The sequence below is a fragment of the Vanrija albida genome (assembly GCF_041260175.1).
Source record: "Vanrija albida strain AlHP1 chromosome Unknown contig_4, whole genome shotgun sequence".
Classification (NCBI taxonomy): Eukaryota; Fungi; Basidiomycota; class Tremellomycetes; order Trichosporonales; family Trichosporonaceae; genus Vanrija; species Vanrija albida.
Window position 1 is genome coordinate 12,324 of NW_027191423.1, and position 19,531 is coordinate 31,854.

A 19,531-nucleotide genomic window follows, 5' to 3' on the forward strand; every position below is an offset into this window, starting at 1 on the left:
AACAGATGGCGACGGAGAAAGACGGCGCAGCTGGGCCCACCCGAAACGATGCGACCCCCGGCATCGTGAAACCGCGTTCATTCATCAAGTATACAACAGAAAAGCCTACCGGCGGCACACCTAAGTGTACCAGGACGGCTCAGGCACCTGGTCAAGCAGGAACCACACGCCCTGCTCGCGGTTCTTGTACGCGACAGGGTCGTGGAGCGAGTGCGTGCGGATGTCGCGCCAGAAGCGGTCAAGACCAGTCTTGTTGGAGGTGCCGCGAGCGCCGACAACCTCGTAGATGCCGGCGGTGACGCGGAGACCAGTGTCGGTGGTGACAACCTTGAGCGAGGCAACCTCCTCGGCAAACTCGCCACGGGCGCGAGGGGTGAGGGCGGTGCGGTCGGCACTGTACTTGGCGTACAGCTTGTCGGCCTCGTCATTGACCTTGTCGGCGAGCGCCTCGGCCGCACGGACATGCGCGTAAAAGTTGCCGTACGTGCTGAGGATGTAGAACTCGTCGGTTCCCTTCTCCTTCTTCTGCGGGAGGGTTAGGAGCGCAGGCGCCAGCAACTCACCTCGCCGCCGTAGGGCCAAGCGCGGGTAGTCTTTGTGGTGTACTGCTTGCCGGCCTCGAGGGCACCCTGCGCCAGGCCGAGGTAGATGTTGGAAAACACGAGCTGGATGTTGGGCAGGAGTAGCGAGGCGTAGGGAGTCGCAGTAGCTTCGGGGATAGGCTGACCGTCCTTCCAGCCAAAGGTGTTGGCCCACGGCACCTTGACGTTGTCAAACTTCGCGCTGCCGCTCTCGGTGAGACGCAGGCCAAGGTTATCCCAGTCAAAGCCAAAGCTGATGCCGGCGGTCTTGGACGGAGCGTAGGCAAAGATGTGCTTGGTGGCGTCGGTGTCGAGAGCACCCTCCAGGATGACAATGTCGGACAGCGCGGCGTTGGTCGTAAAGTGCTTGGAGCCGTTCCAGGTCAGGCCGTCGTCGCCGACGGTGATCTGGAGGTCATTGTCGCGAGGGTTGACAGCCGAGCCGACGAGGTAGTTGTTCTCCGAGACGAGCTTCTCGAACGCATCGGCCTCCTCCTCGGTCCCAAGGACACGAGTGCGGGCGTTGATCGTCCAGAAGGTGTGGTAGCCAAGGACAGCGCCAATGGAGCTCGGGGTCAGCGCCGCCCAACGCTCCCACTTACCCATCGTACTTGGCGAGCTCGCGGAAGACGCGGTAGCCAACGCTCACGGGCTGGCCGCCACCGTTGTACTTGGTCGGGGCGACGACGCGGAGCAGACCCGAGTGCTTGAGCAGGGCGACCTCGGCAAGGGGCGACTTGTTCTCGCGGTCACGCTTGGCTGCGTCGGCGGCGAGGATCTCGCCGACATCCTGGGCGCGCTTGATCCAGCCGGCGACGTCGGTTGGGAGTTCGGTGAAGCTGCCCTTGTGCTGCTCGTATACCTTGGGGTCGGTCGAGTTGGGCGAGGCTTGGGCCGGGTGGTATGGCTGCTGGGTAAGAGTCATGATGGGTGGGAGGTGGTGCGGATCATGTCCTGTCGTCGACCTTGCTGGCCTTAAATCAACGCCAGGTGCATCCCCTTGCACGCGCATTCGCCATCCAGACTACCATGTCGCGATGGTCGCATGATGCAGTCCAGTAGCCGTAGTGGATACATCAGTGAAGAGTGAGCGAGCACGCAACGATGAGATGGAATCAACAATGGAATGGCCCATCGGCAATCTCGCCTGGGCCTCGATGCCGGCGCCGGACGGACTTGCAGCTGGCAAAAGTCAGTCACCACCAATGACGACATGGCCGCACGACGATGCCAACGACAAGAGCCGGTTCCGCATGCACCAAGATGAAACAGATAGCACTTGGAGGCTCTAGACGTGTCTCAGCCGTGGACAGTGCAGGCGCCGGGTGCGCCAGGCCGGGATTGGCGCGTGTCGAGCACCACACAAGGCACCATTACCTCCACTATCGCGGCCTCCACCACGCCGTCGACCCAACTCAACACACAGATGACCAGTCCGCACGGCAGCCCGCACGATAGCCAACCCAGCACAGCCACTGGGCATGAAAGGTTAATGCTGAGGTGCGTGCTCAATCGGCGCTGCCGCCGGACTGGCCGGCGGCGTAGCGCGATGAGGATTCTTGTGCTGCACATCTGTTCACCGATACTCGACGTTGTCCGCATTGCTTCAACATCCACCGACCAGCATTGTCCGCACTCTTCGAGGATCCCACCGTCCTGACGGCAAAGCACCCCGCTCACTCGCATCCCAATCTGCGTGCGCTTGCCGCTCGTGCAGCTGACCCCGGGCATGGCCGACATCGCACAGACCCGATTGATGGCGTCGAACAAGACACTGACCTTCTGATGGCGTCGACCACGAGCCCTATGTTGTTCTTGGTATCTGTGCAGTGCAGAAGTTGGTCTTTCAACTCACCCTTGCTCATCACCTCACCTTCATTCGCAAAGCGCGCACATTGGGTCCTCATCCACCGCGGCAGCTTGGCAACATCACTCGCCCAGAGTCTTCGCCATGACGACACGACACCTGGCCTGTGCGCTACTCCTCATCCCGGCGACACTTGCTTTCAAACCAACCCTCTGGTTCAACACATCCTTTACCGACCTCGACGGCTGGTGGAACTACGGCCCCCAGCCCTCGTACTGGGTCGTTAGCGAACTCGCGCCGCACGGAATAACAACCCAGGGGCCGTCCTGGCACTCGACCAACCGCACTGCAGTCCAGTTAATTCCTGCGGTCGCCAACGTCGCTCTCTACGCTTCATGGGCTCGCATCAACATCTCGGTCGAAGAATGTCCCACAACCCTTATGCTTGCAGTCGACAGACGACTCCAGGGTCCCCTCCCACTCTGGACGACGACGACGTGCACGACCGGCAACTGGACACTCAACTTGGGACGCTCTCCCATCGCCGACGTCTACAACGCAACCCTGAGCGTGTACAATGGCTCTGCCACGATCTACTCGGTCGAGCAGACGGTCGGGATCCAGACGCAGCAGTGAGCGATCCTCGGCGTTGGCGCGCTGACAGCAGAACCGACATCACCCAGCTCCTCCTCGTCACCATCCCTATCATCAACTCTACCCGCCTCAACCCGCTATACTCATGGAACGGTGACTGGAGCGTCTCTCCATTCAACGACCCGTTCTCCGGAGCCGTCCAGACCGCAGCCGGTGGCTCATCCTCCTCGGTCGTCATCCCCATCCCGGCCAACACTTCCTTTGTCCTCATGCAAGGTGTTCGTTCGGCCACCAACGCCGATGGGTTTGTCGACTTTGATCCACCAGCGCCATACGGCAAGACAATCCAGTTTTGGTCCCAGGGGGCTGCTCCAAACGGCATGACCCTGTTCTCTACGTCGCTCGACCCGACTGTCCTGTACTCGATGACGGTGCGGGCGGGCCGCGGGTACATCGGCCTGTACTACACTCAGTACATCAGTGGACTGATGTGGGTGAAAGCCGAGAGCCGGCTAACCACAGCGACAACTCCAACTGGCCAGTGTTGAACCGCTCCTCGACCGCTTCCGCTGCCGTGACCGGTTCAACTGTCGTCACCTCCTCTCACGCCTCGACATCGGCGACAACTTCTCCTGCATCCAACTCGAATGCCAGCACCAACCTCGGCGCCCTCATCGGCGGGCTGGTGGGTACAGCCGCTGTCCGTGCTGATGCCTCCCAGGTCGCCGGCATCATCGCCGTGGTCGCCGTGATCATCATCACAGTGCTGTACCGCCGGGCCACTCGACGATCCTCCAAGCCCGTGGCCCTCGACCCCGTCGATCTCGCCGACATGCGCGACGAGCACTCCCACCTCACGCCATTCACCCACGGTGGGTGTTACACCCAACCAACGCTGACTGCAGGGTATGGCGAGGCCAGTCTGACGGTGTCTCGGTAAGACCCCAGTCGTGCACACGCGCTCACCTGCATAGACAGATGCCCGTCGATATCTCGGAGAAGCAACGCAGCCCTCAACTTGAATCGGCAGCAGCGAACACTGCTGCATCAGAACGATCCTCCCAACCTGGCAGCCACCTGCCTCGCAGCGAGATCGCCCTGCCGGTATCTCTCCAGGAGGAGGACGCTGAAGACGCGGCCTTGAGCCAAGCTGCGCCGCCCAGCTACAACACCGAGTGGCGGCAACGACAGCTGGCTGCTCTCGAAGGCAGCACAACTCGTGGTCCTCTGGTCACTTCTCCACCAGCACAACACCCACCCGGCGCTGCCGTCGCAGGCGACGATCCAAGATACGTCCGGGGATGGGTGTAGTCGATGATACCTGATGCGCCACAACGTCGCCTCCGCACTGGCATCATACCCCCTCTAATCAACTCGCCATCGAGGCGCTTCACATCTCAATTATGAATCTAAATGTCCTTCTAATGTCCGTGCACAACCCCTCACTGGGAGTAAACCTTGAGACTGTTGATGAGCCAGTACGCCTGCTTGAACTCGGAAGGGTTGTTGCGGACCATGTTCGGGCATCCCCAGCTCGAGTTGCCCCATTCGGCGGCACAGTTTCCGTTCCAGTTGTTGATCCACGAGCCGCACAGTGTCGTGTCGAAGATAATGTTCTGAGGGGTGAACCTCGATGCCATGTCGCAGTTCTCGTCGTCTGGGAAGATTGCGTCAGGCATGCCGAGGTCCGAGTCGTCGATGCCGCTGGCGCCACTGGTGAGGACCCAGGGGATGTTGGCGGCGTTGCGAGGGAACCACCAGAACGACATGCCCTTGTCATCCCAGCGGAAGACATGCCAACCGCCGCCGACACGGTTCAGACCGGCGCCAAAGGCGGAGTTCTCCTTGGAGAGGATGCTGCACCCAGCGTAGCCTTGACAGTTTGGGCCGTGGGGCTGACCGGTGAACTGGTCCTTGTTGGCCCACGTCATGGTGCAGGAGTAGTCTGCCTCGAAGCCGGTGTGGATAGTGTAGCGGTTGCGGTCGTCGCGGATCGAGTTGGTACCCTCGATGAAGTCGATCTCGCCACCCTGTGGCCACTTGCCTTGACCGTTGCTCCAGTATGCTGACATGGTCAGTTGACAAACCCCGCTTGGCCGACGCTACTCACCAGGCCAGGTGCCGCAGCCCTGTGGCATGTGCTCGAGGTCGAGCACAAACATGCTTCCCTTCCCGTACGCGGAGTTGCTCTGGATTCGGATGGACTTGCGGCCCCGCTCGTCCTCGCCCACCATGTACGACGACTCCACCCTCATGCCAAACTGGTTGCTGTCGGTGACCCAGGTGAGGCCGAGCTGCTTGCCCTCCCAGAGTGGGCGGTAGTCGACAGTCCCTTGGGTCGGGTCGTTGTCATCCCACCACCACCAGTCGTCGTAGAACGAGTTGCCCTGGTGGTTTTTCTGGACGTGTTAGAGCAGCCAAGAGCGAGCGGGTCAACTCACGGAGAGCCACCAGGCATTGACCGGTGAGATAAGGAGCCAGAAGGCGGCGAGGACGAGTGGAACCACCATGGCTCCGGCGAGGACGAGGAGAAAGGATGGGAGACAGCCCGCTGGGATGAGAAGCGGCCCAGTTATGTATGCGGGTCGTCCATCAGCCGGGGCGAGTGCTTGACAGCCCAGAAGTGTGCGAACGGCGCGAAGGGGTGCAGCGATCGGCGCTCTCTCGCCTTGTTGTGACTTGGCCGTGACGGTGACCCCTTAGGCGACATGTCGGGGGCTTGTGGCCATGAAGAATCAAGGACGCACGGTACAGGACAGGGGAGAATTGCTCCGACATGATGCTTGAGGACTCATGTCCCGGGCAGCACAGTGGAGTACGAGTGCCAAACTGGAAACAACGGGTGCGCGTCCCTCCAGGGGTGCAACAATGCTGGCGAGAGCACCGCGACGCCATTGTACCCAAACTTCTGAGGCGCGGTAAAAGGCACAGGAGGTGGCAAGGTGGCAGGGACCAGCGCGTATCACAAGCTGCACGTGAAGGTGTGGCGCATGGCGGCGGCGACAGAATGACGACGCCGACGCCGACGATCCGATCCTTGACGCAGGGATGAGATGGCGCGTTGCTGCAGGGGTGGGACGAGTAGTCGTCTGCCCCATCCCGTTCTCGCCCACAGAAGCATCTATGCATTCTCGACGCCGCTCTCCGCCTGCATCCCCCCAATCCGCTGCTCTGCGAGTTGCCCGGGTGAGACTCACGCCGAGCACAAGTCACCCAGTCACCGCCCCCACAGGGATGCACATCGTGTGCCTCTTTTACCGAAGGTACGGTTGAGGCACCTTCCCGCACCACGGCTCCAACAGCCGTGTTTAGACGCAGGATGACCACGGTACGCCGACGCGCTGTCCCGCAAAGGTTTGCGGGTTGGGCCAAACCGGCGTCGGTCGCCGGAACCGGGCGCGCAAGAGTGCTAGCACAGTGTCCAGTGCTCTGGGGCGTCCAAGGTTCTTGTGCTGTTTAAGATGGCGCCGACTGAAGCACGCTCGGATGTGCTGACGCGAGTGCCTTCGCCCCAGCCCGCAACCCAACTCTTATCAGAAAACGAACGTCTTGTTCTTCTTGCAGGCGCTGCGGTTGCCGGCGTCAGCGGAGCAGGCCGGTCACGGGCTGGCATCACTCACAGAGTGCACAGGAGGATGAGCCCAACGACGACAACGACAATGCCCAAGGTCGCGAGAATTGCGGGGTAGTTCCAGTCCCGCCATGAGAAGGTTGACGCCTGCCCTGCTTGAGCCAGTGCCGTGTTGACTGCCCGCTGTATTGGTCTGTAAGGGGTTGAGAGCGCCGCCATGGTGCTGAAGCGCGCGCGTGAGGTGGTGGTGAGTCAGGCGTTGCGTGAAGAGCAAATAGAAGCACTGCAAAGTCTCACTCTTGCCATGACGCGACGCGTCGATGGCCAAACAGCAACAGTGGTTGTCAACGGCATGGTCGTTGAGGGACTGCACCAAACGTGTGGGGATTCCTGCACTAGTGTCCCCTGTGGCCGCCGACGGTTGCAGGTCGAGGGATGAGGAACAGCGTGCAGGGGAAGTGGGATGGCCTCGTTCACGACCGTCACATGACCTGGTGCACCCGTCCCGTGTGCGGACGGCCCGGAGGAACCACTACAACACGGTCGTGAGCTTGTTCATTGTCGGGAGTGGATTAGCTCGGCGGAAAGTCACCCTATCCGGCGGGGCACCGTGACACCTGCTCGTCAAAGTCTACACCGGCGAGCGCGGTATGGTTACCTGCATACACATTATGCTGCTTGCTACATTGTCCAGGCGTCTGCCCAACGTCGGCTTGGCAGGCTCATTGCCAAGCTCCTCACTCTATATCATTGTCCAGAGCCGTGGCGCCTGCAGCCGTCCATCCCCTACCAGCCCGCGGCGACAGCTCCGACGCCAGCACACACCACTGCGGCAAGAGTGGGCGCCAAGAGCGTGCCCCCACTTTCCTTGGTTCCCGCCTTCTTGATCTCAAACTTGGGCATGTCGTAGTAGGAGACTTGCATGTCAGCACGAGGTCGGCGCCTATGACTCACTCGACGGGTCTGTGACATTGGCAAGCCTGATGAAGTATCCATCGGACGCGTTCAGGTATGACCTTGGAGGGCATCAGCGCTGCGGGCGGACGGGCAGCCGTCGACTCACGGGACATCGACATAGAATGCTCCGCCAGCGAGCTCCATAGTTCCTGCAGTTGTCAGTGCTCCAGTCCCCCCCAAGCCACCACGCCTTACCCCAAGACTTTGCTGGATCCGACTGCGGCCTCCAGAGCCAAATGTTCAGCGGCTGCGGCAGAACGCTGGCATCGTCATGCTGCAGGAGGAAGAAGGCGTCGAACACGGGCCAGTACGTTTCCAGGGCTGCTTTTCTGGACGTCGAGGTCGCAAACCGACCCTGGCTGCCAGCGACCCCTGGTATGTCAGCAGAGTGCAGGCGCAGTGGTCGGGGTACTCACACCATGAAGCATTGTTTGGTGAGTCGAAAACCCGCCCCTCCCACCGCAACGGCAGCGCTGACGGGTGGGGCTCGCGAATCGTGACAATCTCACCGTTGGTGGTTGTGATGTTGTGGTAGACTGTAGCGTTGAGGGGGTACGGCTTGCCACCAATGGGTGCGGTGTTGTTGCTGGTCGTGTTACTGGGAGCGCTCGTGTCGTTGCGGCCGATATCTGTGTCGTTGTGACCGAGCTCGGTATCGTCATGTCCATCGGTGTGATTCTGGGCAAGCGCTCCGAGGACGCCGAGGGCGAGCGTGATGGCGGCTAGAGGCGATACCATGGTATGTAGAGCAAAGTCAGATCTTCAATGACCTGCTGTCCTCATGTCGCCCATCATTGCATGCCGTCGTTTCGTCCCGACGACGGCGGTCCTGACGCCGTCGATGGCGGGCCCTGGTTGACAGGTGCAGGACATGGTCGACAGCCCCCGGCCTGGCGTTTCACACGCCGTCACGACGTTACCTGCGAGGTGAGTGGAGTCGCCAGGTCTGCCGTTTTGGGTCAGCGAGACGACCAAGTGCCAAGGCCGTCACCGGCAGTGTTGTTCACGTGATTGTGCCCTTCATGTCGGTCGTGACGACCAGTGCTATCCTGTAGTCAAGATTGATCAGTCGCGTCTGCACCCTAGGATCACTACTGGCTGGGCGGATGCTGGTCTGCGGTCTGCGGACAGGGGGGTAGTATGCCGTGGTCAACGCGGAGATGGTTGTGGCTGTCCGACCCGGTGGGCTGCGTCGATGATGTCCGGACCAAGTGCCGAAACAATGACGTCGTGCCATAAGTCGAGGCGAGTACCGACCTCTTTTGCACGTCGTCGACCCCCGTTCTAATAAGCAAGAGGCCAAGGAGCTCGCACACCCTCTACCCCAACGCCACCCTACACCATGTCCGAGCCAGCCCACAAGAAGCCCCGCCTCGTCGATGTCGCAAAGAAGGTCATCGACGTGATGCGTGTCGAGAAGAACTCGGAGGCGCACATGATCCTCCGAGAGTATGCCGGGAATGAGGCAAGTCCATCGGCTTCAGCCCTCACTGACACCCCTGTAGATCGCACAGAAGGCGGCGGACGACGTCCCCGGCATCACCCACCCCGGCTCAACGGGTGTCATCTACTGCACTGACCGGTACGATCCCGACCCCTTGCAACGCTGATGACAGTGCCATGGCCAATGGGTTCTCGTATGACAGCCCAGACTGGGGAAACATGGGCCAAGGCGCGCCCGAGGTTGGCCCGCTGCCCGATGCCCCACCCCGTCCCAAGGCCCTCGACTTTGACACCGAAGGCGAGCTCATCCATGAGTACGCCCCGACCGCCGGCGTCAAGGGGCTCCGTGAGGCTGTTGCCGTAAGCACAAGGGTGAGGGTTGATCTGACGTTGTCAGAAGCTGTACAACGAGACGTACCGCAAGGGCCTCGAGAGCCAGTACACGTACGAGAATGTCTGTATTGTTCCCGGCGGTCGCGCTGGGATGAGCCGCGTCGCCGCGGTCATCGGCGATGTGTACTGCGGTTACCAGATCCCAGAGTACACGACATACTCGGAGGTGCTGGCCGTGTTCAAACGCTTGATCCCGATCCCCACGCCCCTCCTCGCCGAGAACAACTACCACTTGGACATTGACCGGGTGGGTCGGGTGCGGCGCGATCCTTTCTGACGTGCCCAGCTCAAACGAGACATTGCAACGTTCAGTCTCAGTGTCGTCGTGATGTCCAACCGTGGGTATCGTCCTCGACAGTGCTGACACTGCAGCTCGCAACCCGACTGGGCAGTGTATTGAAGGAGACGACCTCAAGAAGCTGGTTCGGATCGGTGATGGCCAGACGACCATCATCCTCGACGAGTTCTATTCCTTCTACAAGTACTGGGAGGACGAGTCGCGCATCGGCGAGTCCCTAAGCGGTGCGAGATACATCGATGATGTCAACAAAGTGAGCAGCGTCGACCGTTGTAGTCGCTAATCGCAGGACTCGGTCGTCATCATCGACGGACTGACAAAGGGCTTCCGCCTTCCGGGTTGGAGAGTGTGCTGGGTTGTCGGTCCGAAGAAGCTCATCTCGGCCGTCGCCAGCTCGGGCTCGTTCCTCGACGGCGGTGCAAACCACCCGTGGGTTGACGAACGCATGCCAACATTAACACAACACCAGACTCCAAGTAGCTGCCATCCCACTCCTTGACCCCGCCCGCGTCCACCAGGAGAAGGTCGCTCTGCAGAAGCAGTTCAAGGCGAAGCGGGACTATGTGCTCGAGCGCATCTCCAAGATGCCGGGACTCCGGGTGCATCCCGAGCCGCACGCGACCTTCTACATCTGGCTCGACCTCTCTGGTCTACCTGCTCCACTGGACGATGGGCTGGTCTTCTTCGAGGAGCTCCTCAAGGAAAAGGCCATCTGCGTCCCAGGCATCGCCTTCGATATTGACCCGGCGGCTCGAAGGAACCTGTTCGAGTCGCCTTGCCATCACTTTGTTCGCCTGTCGTATGGGCCCAAGATTCATAATCTGAAGAAGGGGCTTGACGCCATTGAGCGCGTTCTTGCCAAGCACGCCGAGGCCGCGCACCTAATGGGCCAAGGGTGAGTCGTGTAGCCGGTCGACGCTGACATGAAGATATCAGAGGTCGGGCAACGCCGACGCCGTCGGCACCAACCACACTTAGTGTGGAGCAGGAACCAATGTATGCAGTGTAAGCGTGACAATGCCGGGCCCATGTCTCGCAGGCAAGTCAGAGTGTCTGAGGCCCCCGTTGGAGGCAGGTTGAGACGACACTAACGCAGTGCTGGCTGACCAGTGACCACGCTCCGAGCCTACTGTACGTCACGGTACATTGCGTTGACATGATCACTACATCCCAGTCCGCAACCCAAACCCGAACCCACCCCACTGCTAACCAAGAAGGCCCAACATGGTCCCGATCACCACTACCAGAGCAAACACACCGGCAGAGCCTCCGCCCGCCGCTGCGAAGCTGCCACTCTTTGCCCCCGCGAAGCGGACAACCCCAAGGCCCTCCGGGATCCCGGCCGCGCCGTTACCGCCACTCGCGACATCCGTCGTGTTGATGCACACCGGGCGCTCGTCCTTGCAAGGCCAGTCCGGTGCCGAGACATTGGGAAGGAACTTGCCGTCCTGTCCTCCGGGCCTGAACCAATACTTGCCCTCAACCGCATACATGGCGATCGCAGGGTCGCACGAGACCTGGTAATTGCCGCCGGCTCGGGGAATGAGGCCGCGCCGAACACTGGTGTAGCCTGACGTGTCCTTGCCCATAACACTGGCGAGGGCATTGGCGCAAGCCTCGGACGTGACATTACACTTGATGTCGTAGGATTGGACGATGATGAGGCCTCCTGTTATCTGCTGCGAGTCGATCACGGTGGTGTCGACGTTGGCGCATTCAGGATGCTTGGCAAGCAGGGCAGCCTCGTACTTTGCTGGAGGTTTGACAGGACAAGAGCTCTGGGCTGCGCGGCCGCAGATAACCTTTTGGCAGTCGTCGGAGGGGGGGTCGAAGCGTACCCAGAGGGTTGGGGGGATGGGGACGCGGTTCATGGCGGAACAGGTGCAAGCTCGAGTTGGTGAGAGTCTTGGAAGAGTGTCCCCCAAGGCTGCAAAGACGCATAGATATGTGGGTTCGTACTGGTGCTGGTGGGACGAGTGCGGTCCACATGAAACATGACAGACCGCGGCACCCAAGTTCTTGGCAAGGAGAAGAAGGTTCGTCCAGTCAAGACAAGCACGTGTGTCCTGCCATTCGGACCGACTGGGAACTCGATGCCACTGACGACCTGGCGGAGTCGACAACACCTTTAGATGCCGATGAGCTTGTCACGACGGCTGCCTCGGGGTTGGTGGCGGCGAGAAGTCGGTCCTTGTGTCAGATCTCTCCACTACGAACCGAGCCGGCTCCGCTGTTTGATCACTCTCCGCAGCAACAAAAGATGTACAACTGTGCCATCACAACCCACGGTGGGGATCGAACCCACGATCTTGCCCTTTCAAGCACCTGATGTGCATAGGAAAGGCACGCCTTAGCCACTCGGCTACGCGGGCCTTGGAAAATTTGCTTCCGTTGACGATTTTTCTTCTTCCGGCAACCTTCCTGTTGCTTATAAGCACCGATTACTGGCCTTTGGGCCTTGCAGTTGCTTGCTTGAACGCCCGCCGCTTCGTCGCTGAAGCCAATGGTGTTCATTCCGAATCAAGGGAGCTGCAGGACCACAGGTCCACCAATACGGCCGCGGTGTAGGTCGCGCGCAGTCGCGTGTGACTGCCAGCACGCGCGGAAGCACCCCAAGTAGTAAACTGTGGGATGCGGGTGAATCGGCGACTCGGTTGTCTTTGGTCGTGCCGGCCATGCCGAGCCCCACTAATCCCTCTTACGCGACACGCCACCTGTAAGGGACACTGCTGGACCGTGGTACCCACCCGCGTCGCAAGTGGGTCCTGGCCTTCCAAGACAATCCCATCGTTCGGGGCACCTCCGCATAGTAGCCGATGGAGCCTGTCGCCGACATGCACACATCTCTGCAGAGCGTGTCGCTCTTCTTTCCTACTCATTCAGTGTCTTCGCCGCGCAATGTCGGCCACACAACGGGACGGCGACTCAGAACTCACTGTCAAAACGATGGCGCCCGGGGTCGAGGCGACTCTCGACGCCAAGAAGTTTGGCGCGGAACCAACGGCACAAGGCGAGAGCGACTATGAGAACGACAAGGCTGGTCTGCAGCGCTCCACGACCATCACAACGCTCGAAGTCACCGAGGATGGGATCACCGCCCCCGTGCCGGACGACATTGGGCCACCTCCTGATGGCGGGTTCACAGCCTGGAGCTGCGCAGCCTCGGCAAGTTTTGTCACCTTTTGTCTGATGGGCTTTGGTGGGTAGACGCGCGTGAACCCGGCTGACTCCTCAGTCTGTAGCTTCGGCCAACTGCAAGAGTACTACCTGTCTCACCAACTGGCAAACTACTCCAAATCAACAGTCGCATGGATCGGGTCGGTGCAAGCCACTGAAGTTTTCATCTTCTCGGTCATCTGGGGCAGGATCTTCGACGCGCACGGCGCCCGTCCCCTCGTTCTGGTGGGCACAACCTTGTCGGTGGTCGCTGTTGTGGCCATGGGGTTCTGCAAAGAGTACTACCAGATCTTCCTGTCTCATTTCCTCTTTGGCTTTGCGTCGGGCATGATCTGGCCGACCGTCACGGCCGTCGGAGGTCATTGGTTCAGCACTCGTCGCGGTACGGCCATCGGTCTCATCGTCGGCGGCAGCGGAGGGGGTGGCATCGTGTATCCCATCATGTTCAAGCACCTCTTCTTGAGGATGTGTGAGTGAATGGCAGGGTGGTGGAGACTGAACTGCGCCAGCCTTCCGCAATTCGCTCCTCATCGTCGCGGCCATGAACGCAGGGCTCATGTTCCCCGCGTGGTTCTTCCTCAAGTCGCGTCTCCCTAAGCGCAAGCCCATCGCTCTTAAACTCCTTGCCCGGCCTTGGCATGACAAGCAGTACGCGTTCTTTGCGATTGGGTGCGGCTTCTACATGTTCAAGTGAGTCGACGTGGTAGCCTCTATCTTCAGGCAGCACTGACACCAGCCTAGCTGGATGTCGCCCATGTTCAACGCACCGATCATCTCACGGGCCAACAATGCGTCACCGGCGGTGTACGACTACTCCGTCGCCATTGTGTCGGCCGGTGGCCTAGGTGGTAGAACACTCTCAGGCTGGATGGCCGACAAGCTCGGCGTGTGGAACGTCTTCGGCACGACGTCCTTCTTCACCGCTGTGGTGTTGTTTGGCTTCTACGTCCCATCGCCGATTCCCAACGGAGCACTGGTGGCCGGCTTTGTGCTGTACGGCTGGGTGTCGGGCGCGTGGCTCACCCTCGTCTCCGCCGTCGTCGCCAAGATCAGTCCGGTCGAGGAGGTCGGCATCCGTATCGGTATGGCGTGGAGCATCTGCGGACCATTCATGGTCGCCGGCCCTGTCATCTGCGGTGGTGAGTATCAGCCCAACATGTCGACCAAGGCTGACTGTTCACAGCCCTGATCCAGGCAGACGATAACAAGTTTGGCTACGCAGGCATCTTCTGTGGCTTCACCTTCTTGATTGCCTCGTTCCTCGCGGTCGGACCGCGGATGGTGCAGGTTGTCCGAGGCTTCTTTGTCCGCAAGCCTGATCCCAGTGCCGCGTAGGGCGGCGACCGCCGCCTGACGACGAGCGTGGGGTCGGCCAGACCTTGACTCACCACCACTTGGTTTCCTTCCACCCGTGTGTCGTCGACAGCACGGCGCGTCTCGATCACACTGGGGCCACTACCAAAGTGCAGCCCTCCAGTGGCGTGAGATCGATGGGCGAGGCCACCGCACCTGCAGCCCTCCGCGAGTTGCTAGCGATTGCTCCATGCAGCGCTGCCACGCGTCACCACCTACGACCCGCGTCACCCCCGCCAACCACAAACCCAACGATACAACACGCAAGCACCAACTGCATCAACCATCTCTCCCGTATCATGTATCCCCAGTTGTACTCCAATGCATTCTACAGCCGTTCTAGTGCAAAGCCAAGAGCCGAGCGACAGCCGCGTCGCCTTCGGACGAGGCCGACAATGGCGATGTTTGTGGCCCCGCTGTCGTCATACCACCCAACGACCCCCACCATTTCCCATCGTCCATCACGCGGCTTATCAGACTCACACCATCACTGTCCACCTCGTCGCTCGGGACAGCTATGCAAGCACTCTCAATCTCGCAATCCATGCGCTCTGATTGCTTGTAGATCTCGCGCTAGATGAGCTCTATTCCAGATTCTGCGCCTGTATTCCAGATTTCCAGACACCAAGATGAGGCCTGTCGAGCGTGAACGTTGCCGCGTTCCATCGCAATCTGACGTGACACTTCGAGTTCAGCAGTCATCATGCAGCGGCCATGTGCGGATGGAGAGCAACATCAGCATCCAGTGCAGTGTATATAACATGAGTGCAGGCGACGTCGGTAAGCACCCACCAGCTCCCTCTCGCTACCACTCTAACCATGTCTCCCATCGCTGTTGAGCAGACTCCCGACGCCATCGAGGCCATCAAGGCTGGTGTTGCCGCGACCACCATTGGTGACGTCAAGGTCGACCTTCGCTCGTTCGCTTCCTTCGACACCGCCCCCTCCATTGGCACCGAGTTCCCCGCCGCGTCCATCGACGGCAAGCCCGCTCTCGATATCCGCGCCGTCCTCGAGGACCCCGAGAAGCAGAAGGCTCTTGCCAAGCTCGTGTCGGAGCGCGGCGTCGTTTTCTTCCGCAACGCGATCCTTTCGCCCGAGGAGCAGAAGGACCTCGTCACGGGCCTCGGCAGGCAGAGCGGCAAGCCGGCGACGTCTGGTCTTCACATCCACCCTCTCACCTTCATCAACTCGAAGGACGGTGACGAGGTAACGGTCATCTCGAACGAGTACCGTGATGCCACCAAGAAGGTCCCAGTCTTCGGCGAGCGCCGCTTGGGCAAGACTGGCTGGGTGAGCTTTCACTGTGAGACCAAGCGCTAACCAGGCAGCACTCGGACATCACTTTCGAGCCCATCCCATCCGACTACGCCACCCTGCAGCTCCGAACTGTGCCCAAGGTTGGAGGTGACACCCTTTGGGCGTCGGCCTACGAGGCCTACGACCGCCTCTCGCCCTCCATCCAGACTCTCCTCGAAGGCTACACTGCGGTGCACGACGCCAACTACTTCAAGCAAGTTGCCGCTGCCCGCGGTGAGAAGATCCGCGACGATGTCCGCGGCGCCCCCGACAACGTCGGCGATGACCTCAAGGCCGTTCACCCCGTCATCCGCACCAACCCTGTCACCGGCTGGAAGGGCTTGTTTGTGAACCGGGGCTTCACCAAGCGCATCGTCGAAGTTTCCGCTCCAGAGTCGGACGCTCTTCTCGAGTTCTTGTTCGAGCACGTCACCGCCAACCACGACCTCCAGACCAGGTTCCGCTGGGAGGAGAACTCGCTGGCCATCTGGGACAACCGCAGCACTTTCCACACCGCCACCCAGGATCTCGGAGACCAGAAGCGGACCGGCACTCGCTCAGTCTCGCTTGGCGAGCGTCCGTACTTTGACCCCAAGAGCCAGAGCCGCCGCAAGGCTCTCGGCATCAAGGACGACTTTGACTTCATCGCCTAAGTGTGCTCCCGCTTGGAGCTCGTGGGATAGTTGGGGACATATAGGAGCTGTGCAAAGTTGTAAAGAATGTTCCATCGAATGAACGTGGTCTGTAAATGCTGTCACTGCTCAACGCGGAAAGCGGCTAACACGTCGCCTGACATCATTGTCTCTGCAGGCGCCGCCGCGTGTTACGCGGGGAATCGGCGAACAGTCTCGGCTACACTACCTCTGGTAGGCCATGGTGCCGTTAGTGAAAGATTCCTGCCTGTGGTTAGAGGAAGATGCACGTCAGCGGCGCTCCAGGCTGGTAGCGGTGAGACATATATAGACTGATCGGCACAACGTCTATTCTGCAACCCGGACACCTCCGCGCCCGCCCAAACAATGACCTCATATTAGGCTGTCTAACGCCATGGTACTGGTTTCTGGGCGAAACGAGGGTACGGAACGTTGCTCGGCAGCCCCTGAGCATCCCCGAGTTGGTGTTTGGAAGGTAGCAAGACCCCGCAAGAGGTTTACCGACGCGGGATCGACTATTGGCAGTTCCGACAGGGTAGCGCCGCGCGCGGGTGACCTCTGCCTGCCGGATCTTCCTCCTAGGTCATGCTTGTGCAGCTTGTATAAGAGGATCCAAGCAGAGCACACGTATGTGTGTCTTCCCCTCCCCTCCATGTCCGACTCTACCGCGGTTGAACCGCCTGTAAAGGTAGTTCCACGATGGGGAACGATCTGGGCCAGTCTCAGCCGCCTCCGCCAACCGTCAACACTAGGAACCACCCGGGTTGACGATCATTGACTCTGCCTCTCCAGCCAAGGCCAGCGGGCAACCTTGGTGTCGGACCACGCGCTACTCCCCACCAACTGCGTCTTGGCTTGGAGCGATCACCACCATAAACACTCAGATACTGATACATGAGGCCTGGCACGCCGCTCTTCACCACAGCAATGCCTTCCCCTACCATGACCGGCCTCGCATTCGCCGACCTCCCCCACCCCGTGGCAATGGCCACGCCTGTGGAGTGCGCCGCGTGCACATCGCGGACAAGGCGGCGGCCTCCATATCGACCTGCCAGCTGGCTGGTGGGGAACCAGCAACACGCTTCAATTGTGAGTGGCAGTGCCCCGGACTGGCGGTAGACGTCCAAACACGAACCCGTTGTCTTCAGTTCGCCGGCGCTGACCACTCTCCGCTAGCTGTGATTGTTCGCACGATGATCATGCCAACCAACTGTGGGTAACACAGGCGGACGTGCAGTCGATTGGCTGCACCGCGAGCGTCCAGTCCCCGCCTGGCTATCTGGACGTCGGTGAGGGCGCCGTGAACGGCAGCCGCGGTCCTTCTATCGGATTGCGACTAGGGGCTCCCGCTGGTGTTAGGGAACGGCACGTTGCGCATTCGAGGAGCAAGTGAGTGTGTGGCGTTGAAGGACAAACCTGACACTCAGACCTCTGGCTCGACAACACCGACGGCGATGTTCAGAACGGCACCCCGCTCCGCGTTTAGACCGTGATGGCCAGCGGAATCAGCGATGCGCCCTTGTCTTGCGGTAGCCTGCGTCGGGCGTGAAGATCTCATCATGACAGTGAACTATACCGATGTTCCTTTCGTTCTTCCCTCCTCCCCGTACCCCGGTGCATGTATGAAGCCCTGTCCGTCAGAGTAACGCCTCTGTGCGGTGTTTAAAGACGCCCTGGTCACATGTTTGGGCTCCACACGCCAACAAGGGGTATCAGCACGAGGCAGCCTCATTCCCGAATGTGTGGCGGGCGGGGCGGGGGAGGACGCAAACCAGCATAGTCACCCCTTTCGGTTAAATGATGACGTCTGCGAGCTGTTGTTTCGGCCTCCCATCCGCCCTATCTCACTGCGTCACGGTAGACGCGCTGCTCCGTCCCCACCCGAGTCAAGCTGAAGTACACATTATATCGGTGCATGGTCTCGATGTACAACCTTCACTTGTCATAACAATGTTACAGTCGTTACCTCGTATGGGACGTCACCTAGCTGAAGCTCCAGGCCTGGTTGGGGCTGTCGAGGTCGCACCACCACACCTGGAGCGGGGTGCCGTTGTTGAAGTTGCCGTCCTTGACATCGAGGCAGAGGTCTGGGTCGTCAGCATTGCCCCAGAGCATCCAGCACAACTCACTGGTACCACGGATCTTGACACGGCCGTAGATGTACGTCCAGTGCTGTCCCATCACGGGAGGGTTGGTCTCGCACTGAGCGACGTGCACGACACTGCCGTCGCCGGGAGTCCTACCAGCGTCAAGGCAGAGGTTGTTGCCGCCGGCGTCGGTAGAGACAATGTTGCCAATGTTCTTCCACGCCCAGTGCGAGAAGCGACTCTCGTCGCAGTTCCACCTGATGCGGTCAGGCCACCATACGCTTGGCCTTCGATCCGACTTACACCTGGACACCGTTGCCATCGTTGGTACCGCCGCCAGTAAGGTCGAGGCAGAGGTTGCTGCCGGTTGAGATCTGGCTGCCAGACTGGCGCGTGTCTATGACAGGGCTAGCAGCAGCGCCGAGGGCTCCGACGAGAAGAGTTGCGACGGTGGTGATCATGTTGGGCTTGCGGTCGTTGGGTGCTACAAACGCCGTCCACCTGTTCAGACCAGCGCCTTATATCCCTTCGTCGCCGCGTCACGAGCGACGCGCATCCTAGCAACGGAGACGGGCGTCGGCCTGGTGATTGATAGGTTTCCAACAACGTAAGCCCCGTGAATTGATCAGGCCAGTCGCCCAAATGACGCTGACCTTGAGGGTGTTGCAGTTGATCTCATGACCATCGTCGCCCGTCATCATAGAGCAGTGTCAGGGCTCCGGGGCGATGCTGCCAATGCGGGGCTCAACTGCACGTGTGCCATGTCCGGCCGGGGCGGTTGCAAGCGAGTCCTTCGGCCGGCCGTGAGACATCAAGGAATCGTTCTCCAGTGCCGACTGTGCCAGGGCGCAGACGACTTGCCTTGTGCGGATGATGAAACTGACATCGACAACGATTCAGTCGGCATTCTCAGGCAAACAGGGTACCGACGCCATCCCGGATTGTGTTTGGTTCAGCGCTTAGCATCTGCCCACCCCCATCCAAGCTGACGCCCATGATATCATCGGCTCTCAGGAGGCAACGCTGACTAGTCGTGCTGTGCATTGCGTATTCACTAGGCAACAACCCTTCACCCTGCTCAAATACCTGAAGTCTGCGACTCTGAGACGATGACAAGTCAACCCGTCCTAAGGCCGGCGAGGCTGGACGACCACCGCGCGGTGTGTATCACTGTGACCCGAGTGCGGACGATCTTAGCTTCTGAGCTTTAGGCCAAGTGCCTAGCTATGAGCAGAACCGAGAGCTGCCTTGGACAGACAGCAGTACTTGGCTACATGAGGCTCTCAGGATATCGTTGGCGGGTGTCGCCAAGACCAGT

General features: G+C 60.3%; 10 protein-coding genes and 1 non-coding gene across 11 annotated transcripts; 4 read left to right on the top strand and 7 right to left on the bottom strand.

Annotated features, from left to right (window-relative positions):
• Positions 1-120: 120 nt before the first annotated feature.
• On the bottom strand, positions 121-1,506 carry Q8F55_004715 (uncharacterized protein; the record flags this gene model as incomplete). Its single annotated transcript, XM_069353222.1, has 3 exons — positions 121-525; positions 564-1,149; positions 1,184-1,506. The coding sequence occupies 3 exons, from the start codon at positions 1,504-1,506 to the stop codon at positions 121-123; spliced, it is 1,314 nt and encodes a 437-aa protein (XP_069207864.1).
• A 1,026-nt stretch (positions 1,507-2,532) lies between these two features.
• On the top strand, positions 2,533-3,956 carry Q8F55_004716 (uncharacterized protein; the record flags this gene model as incomplete). Its single annotated transcript, XM_069353223.1, has 5 exons — positions 2,533-3,020; positions 3,056-3,472; positions 3,505-3,667; positions 3,704-3,854; positions 3,931-3,956. The coding sequence occupies 5 exons, from the start codon at positions 2,533-2,535 to the stop codon at positions 3,954-3,956; spliced, it is 1,245 nt and encodes a 414-aa protein (XP_069207865.1).
• Positions 3,957-4,424: 468 nt separating this feature from the next.
• On the bottom strand, positions 4,425-5,492 carry Q8F55_004717 (uncharacterized protein; the record flags this gene model as incomplete). The annotated part of the gene is made up of 3 exons (XM_069353224.1): positions 4,425-5,047; positions 5,093-5,381; positions 5,424-5,492. 3 exons carry the CDS (start codon positions 5,490-5,492, stop codon positions 4,425-4,427), a joined length of 981 nt encoding a protein of 326 aa, XP_069207866.1.
• A 1,023-nt stretch (positions 5,493-6,515) lies between these two features.
• Positions 6,516-6,772, bottom strand: Q8F55_004718 (uncharacterized protein; the record flags this gene model as incomplete). The annotated part of the gene is made up of 2 exons (XM_069353225.1): positions 6,516-6,549; positions 6,603-6,772. 2 exons carry the CDS (start codon positions 6,770-6,772, stop codon positions 6,516-6,518), a joined length of 204 nt encoding a protein of 67 aa, XP_069207867.1.
• Positions 6,773-7,339: 567 nt separating this feature from the next.
• On the bottom strand, positions 7,340-8,248 carry Q8F55_004719 (uncharacterized protein; the record flags this gene model as incomplete). Its single annotated transcript, XM_069353226.1, has 5 exons — positions 7,340-7,470; positions 7,508-7,569; positions 7,617-7,659; positions 7,706-7,882; positions 7,927-8,248. 5 exons carry the CDS (start codon positions 8,246-8,248, stop codon positions 7,340-7,342), a joined length of 735 nt encoding a protein of 244 aa, XP_069207868.1.
• Positions 8,249-8,852: 604 nt separating this feature from the next.
• On the top strand, positions 8,853-10,622 carry Q8F55_004720 (uncharacterized protein; the record flags this gene model as incomplete). The annotated part of the gene is made up of 8 exons (XM_069353227.1): positions 8,853-8,959; positions 9,127-9,313; positions 9,351-9,593; positions 9,633-9,684; positions 9,719-9,897; positions 9,934-10,073; positions 10,114-10,539; positions 10,583-10,622. The coding sequence occupies 8 exons, from the start codon at positions 8,853-8,855 to the stop codon at positions 10,620-10,622; spliced, it is 1,374 nt and encodes a 457-aa protein (XP_069207869.1).
• A 227-nt stretch (positions 10,623-10,849) lies between these two features.
• Positions 10,850-11,515, bottom strand: Q8F55_004721 (uncharacterized protein; the record flags this gene model as incomplete). The annotated part of the gene is made up of 1 exon (XM_069353228.1): positions 10,850-11,515. The coding sequence occupies one exon, from the start codon at positions 11,513-11,515 to the stop codon at positions 10,850-10,852; it is 666 nt and encodes a 221-aa protein (XP_069207870.1).
• Positions 11,516-11,924: 409 nt separating this feature from the next.
• Positions 11,925-12,016, bottom strand: Q8F55_004722. Its single transcript has one exon. It is a non-coding gene; the product is annotated as a tRNA-Arg (tRNA).
• A 574-nt stretch (positions 12,017-12,590) lies between these two features.
• On the top strand, positions 12,591-14,156 carry Q8F55_004723 (uncharacterized protein; the record flags this gene model as incomplete). Its single annotated transcript, XM_069353229.1, has 5 exons — positions 12,591-12,843; positions 12,880-13,290; positions 13,331-13,511; positions 13,563-13,960; positions 14,005-14,156. The coding sequence occupies 5 exons, from the start codon at positions 12,591-12,593 to the stop codon at positions 14,154-14,156; spliced, it is 1,395 nt and encodes a 464-aa protein (XP_069207871.1).
• An 837-nt stretch (positions 14,157-14,993) lies between these two features.
• On the top strand, positions 14,994-16,126 carry Q8F55_004724 (uncharacterized protein; the record flags this gene model as incomplete). Its single annotated transcript, XM_069353230.1, has 2 exons — positions 14,994-15,467; positions 15,506-16,126. The coding sequence occupies 2 exons, from the start codon at positions 14,994-14,996 to the stop codon at positions 16,124-16,126; spliced, it is 1,095 nt and encodes a 364-aa protein (XP_069207872.1).
• Positions 16,127-18,109: 1,983 nt separating this feature from the next.
• Q8F55_004725 (uncharacterized protein) lies at positions 18,110-18,674 on the bottom strand (the record flags this gene model as incomplete). Its single annotated transcript, XM_069353231.1, has 3 exons — positions 18,110-18,213; positions 18,256-18,470; positions 18,517-18,674. 3 exons carry the CDS (start codon positions 18,672-18,674, stop codon positions 18,110-18,112), a joined length of 477 nt encoding a protein of 158 aa, XP_069207873.1.
• Between the last annotated feature and the right edge of the window lie 857 nt (positions 18,675-19,531).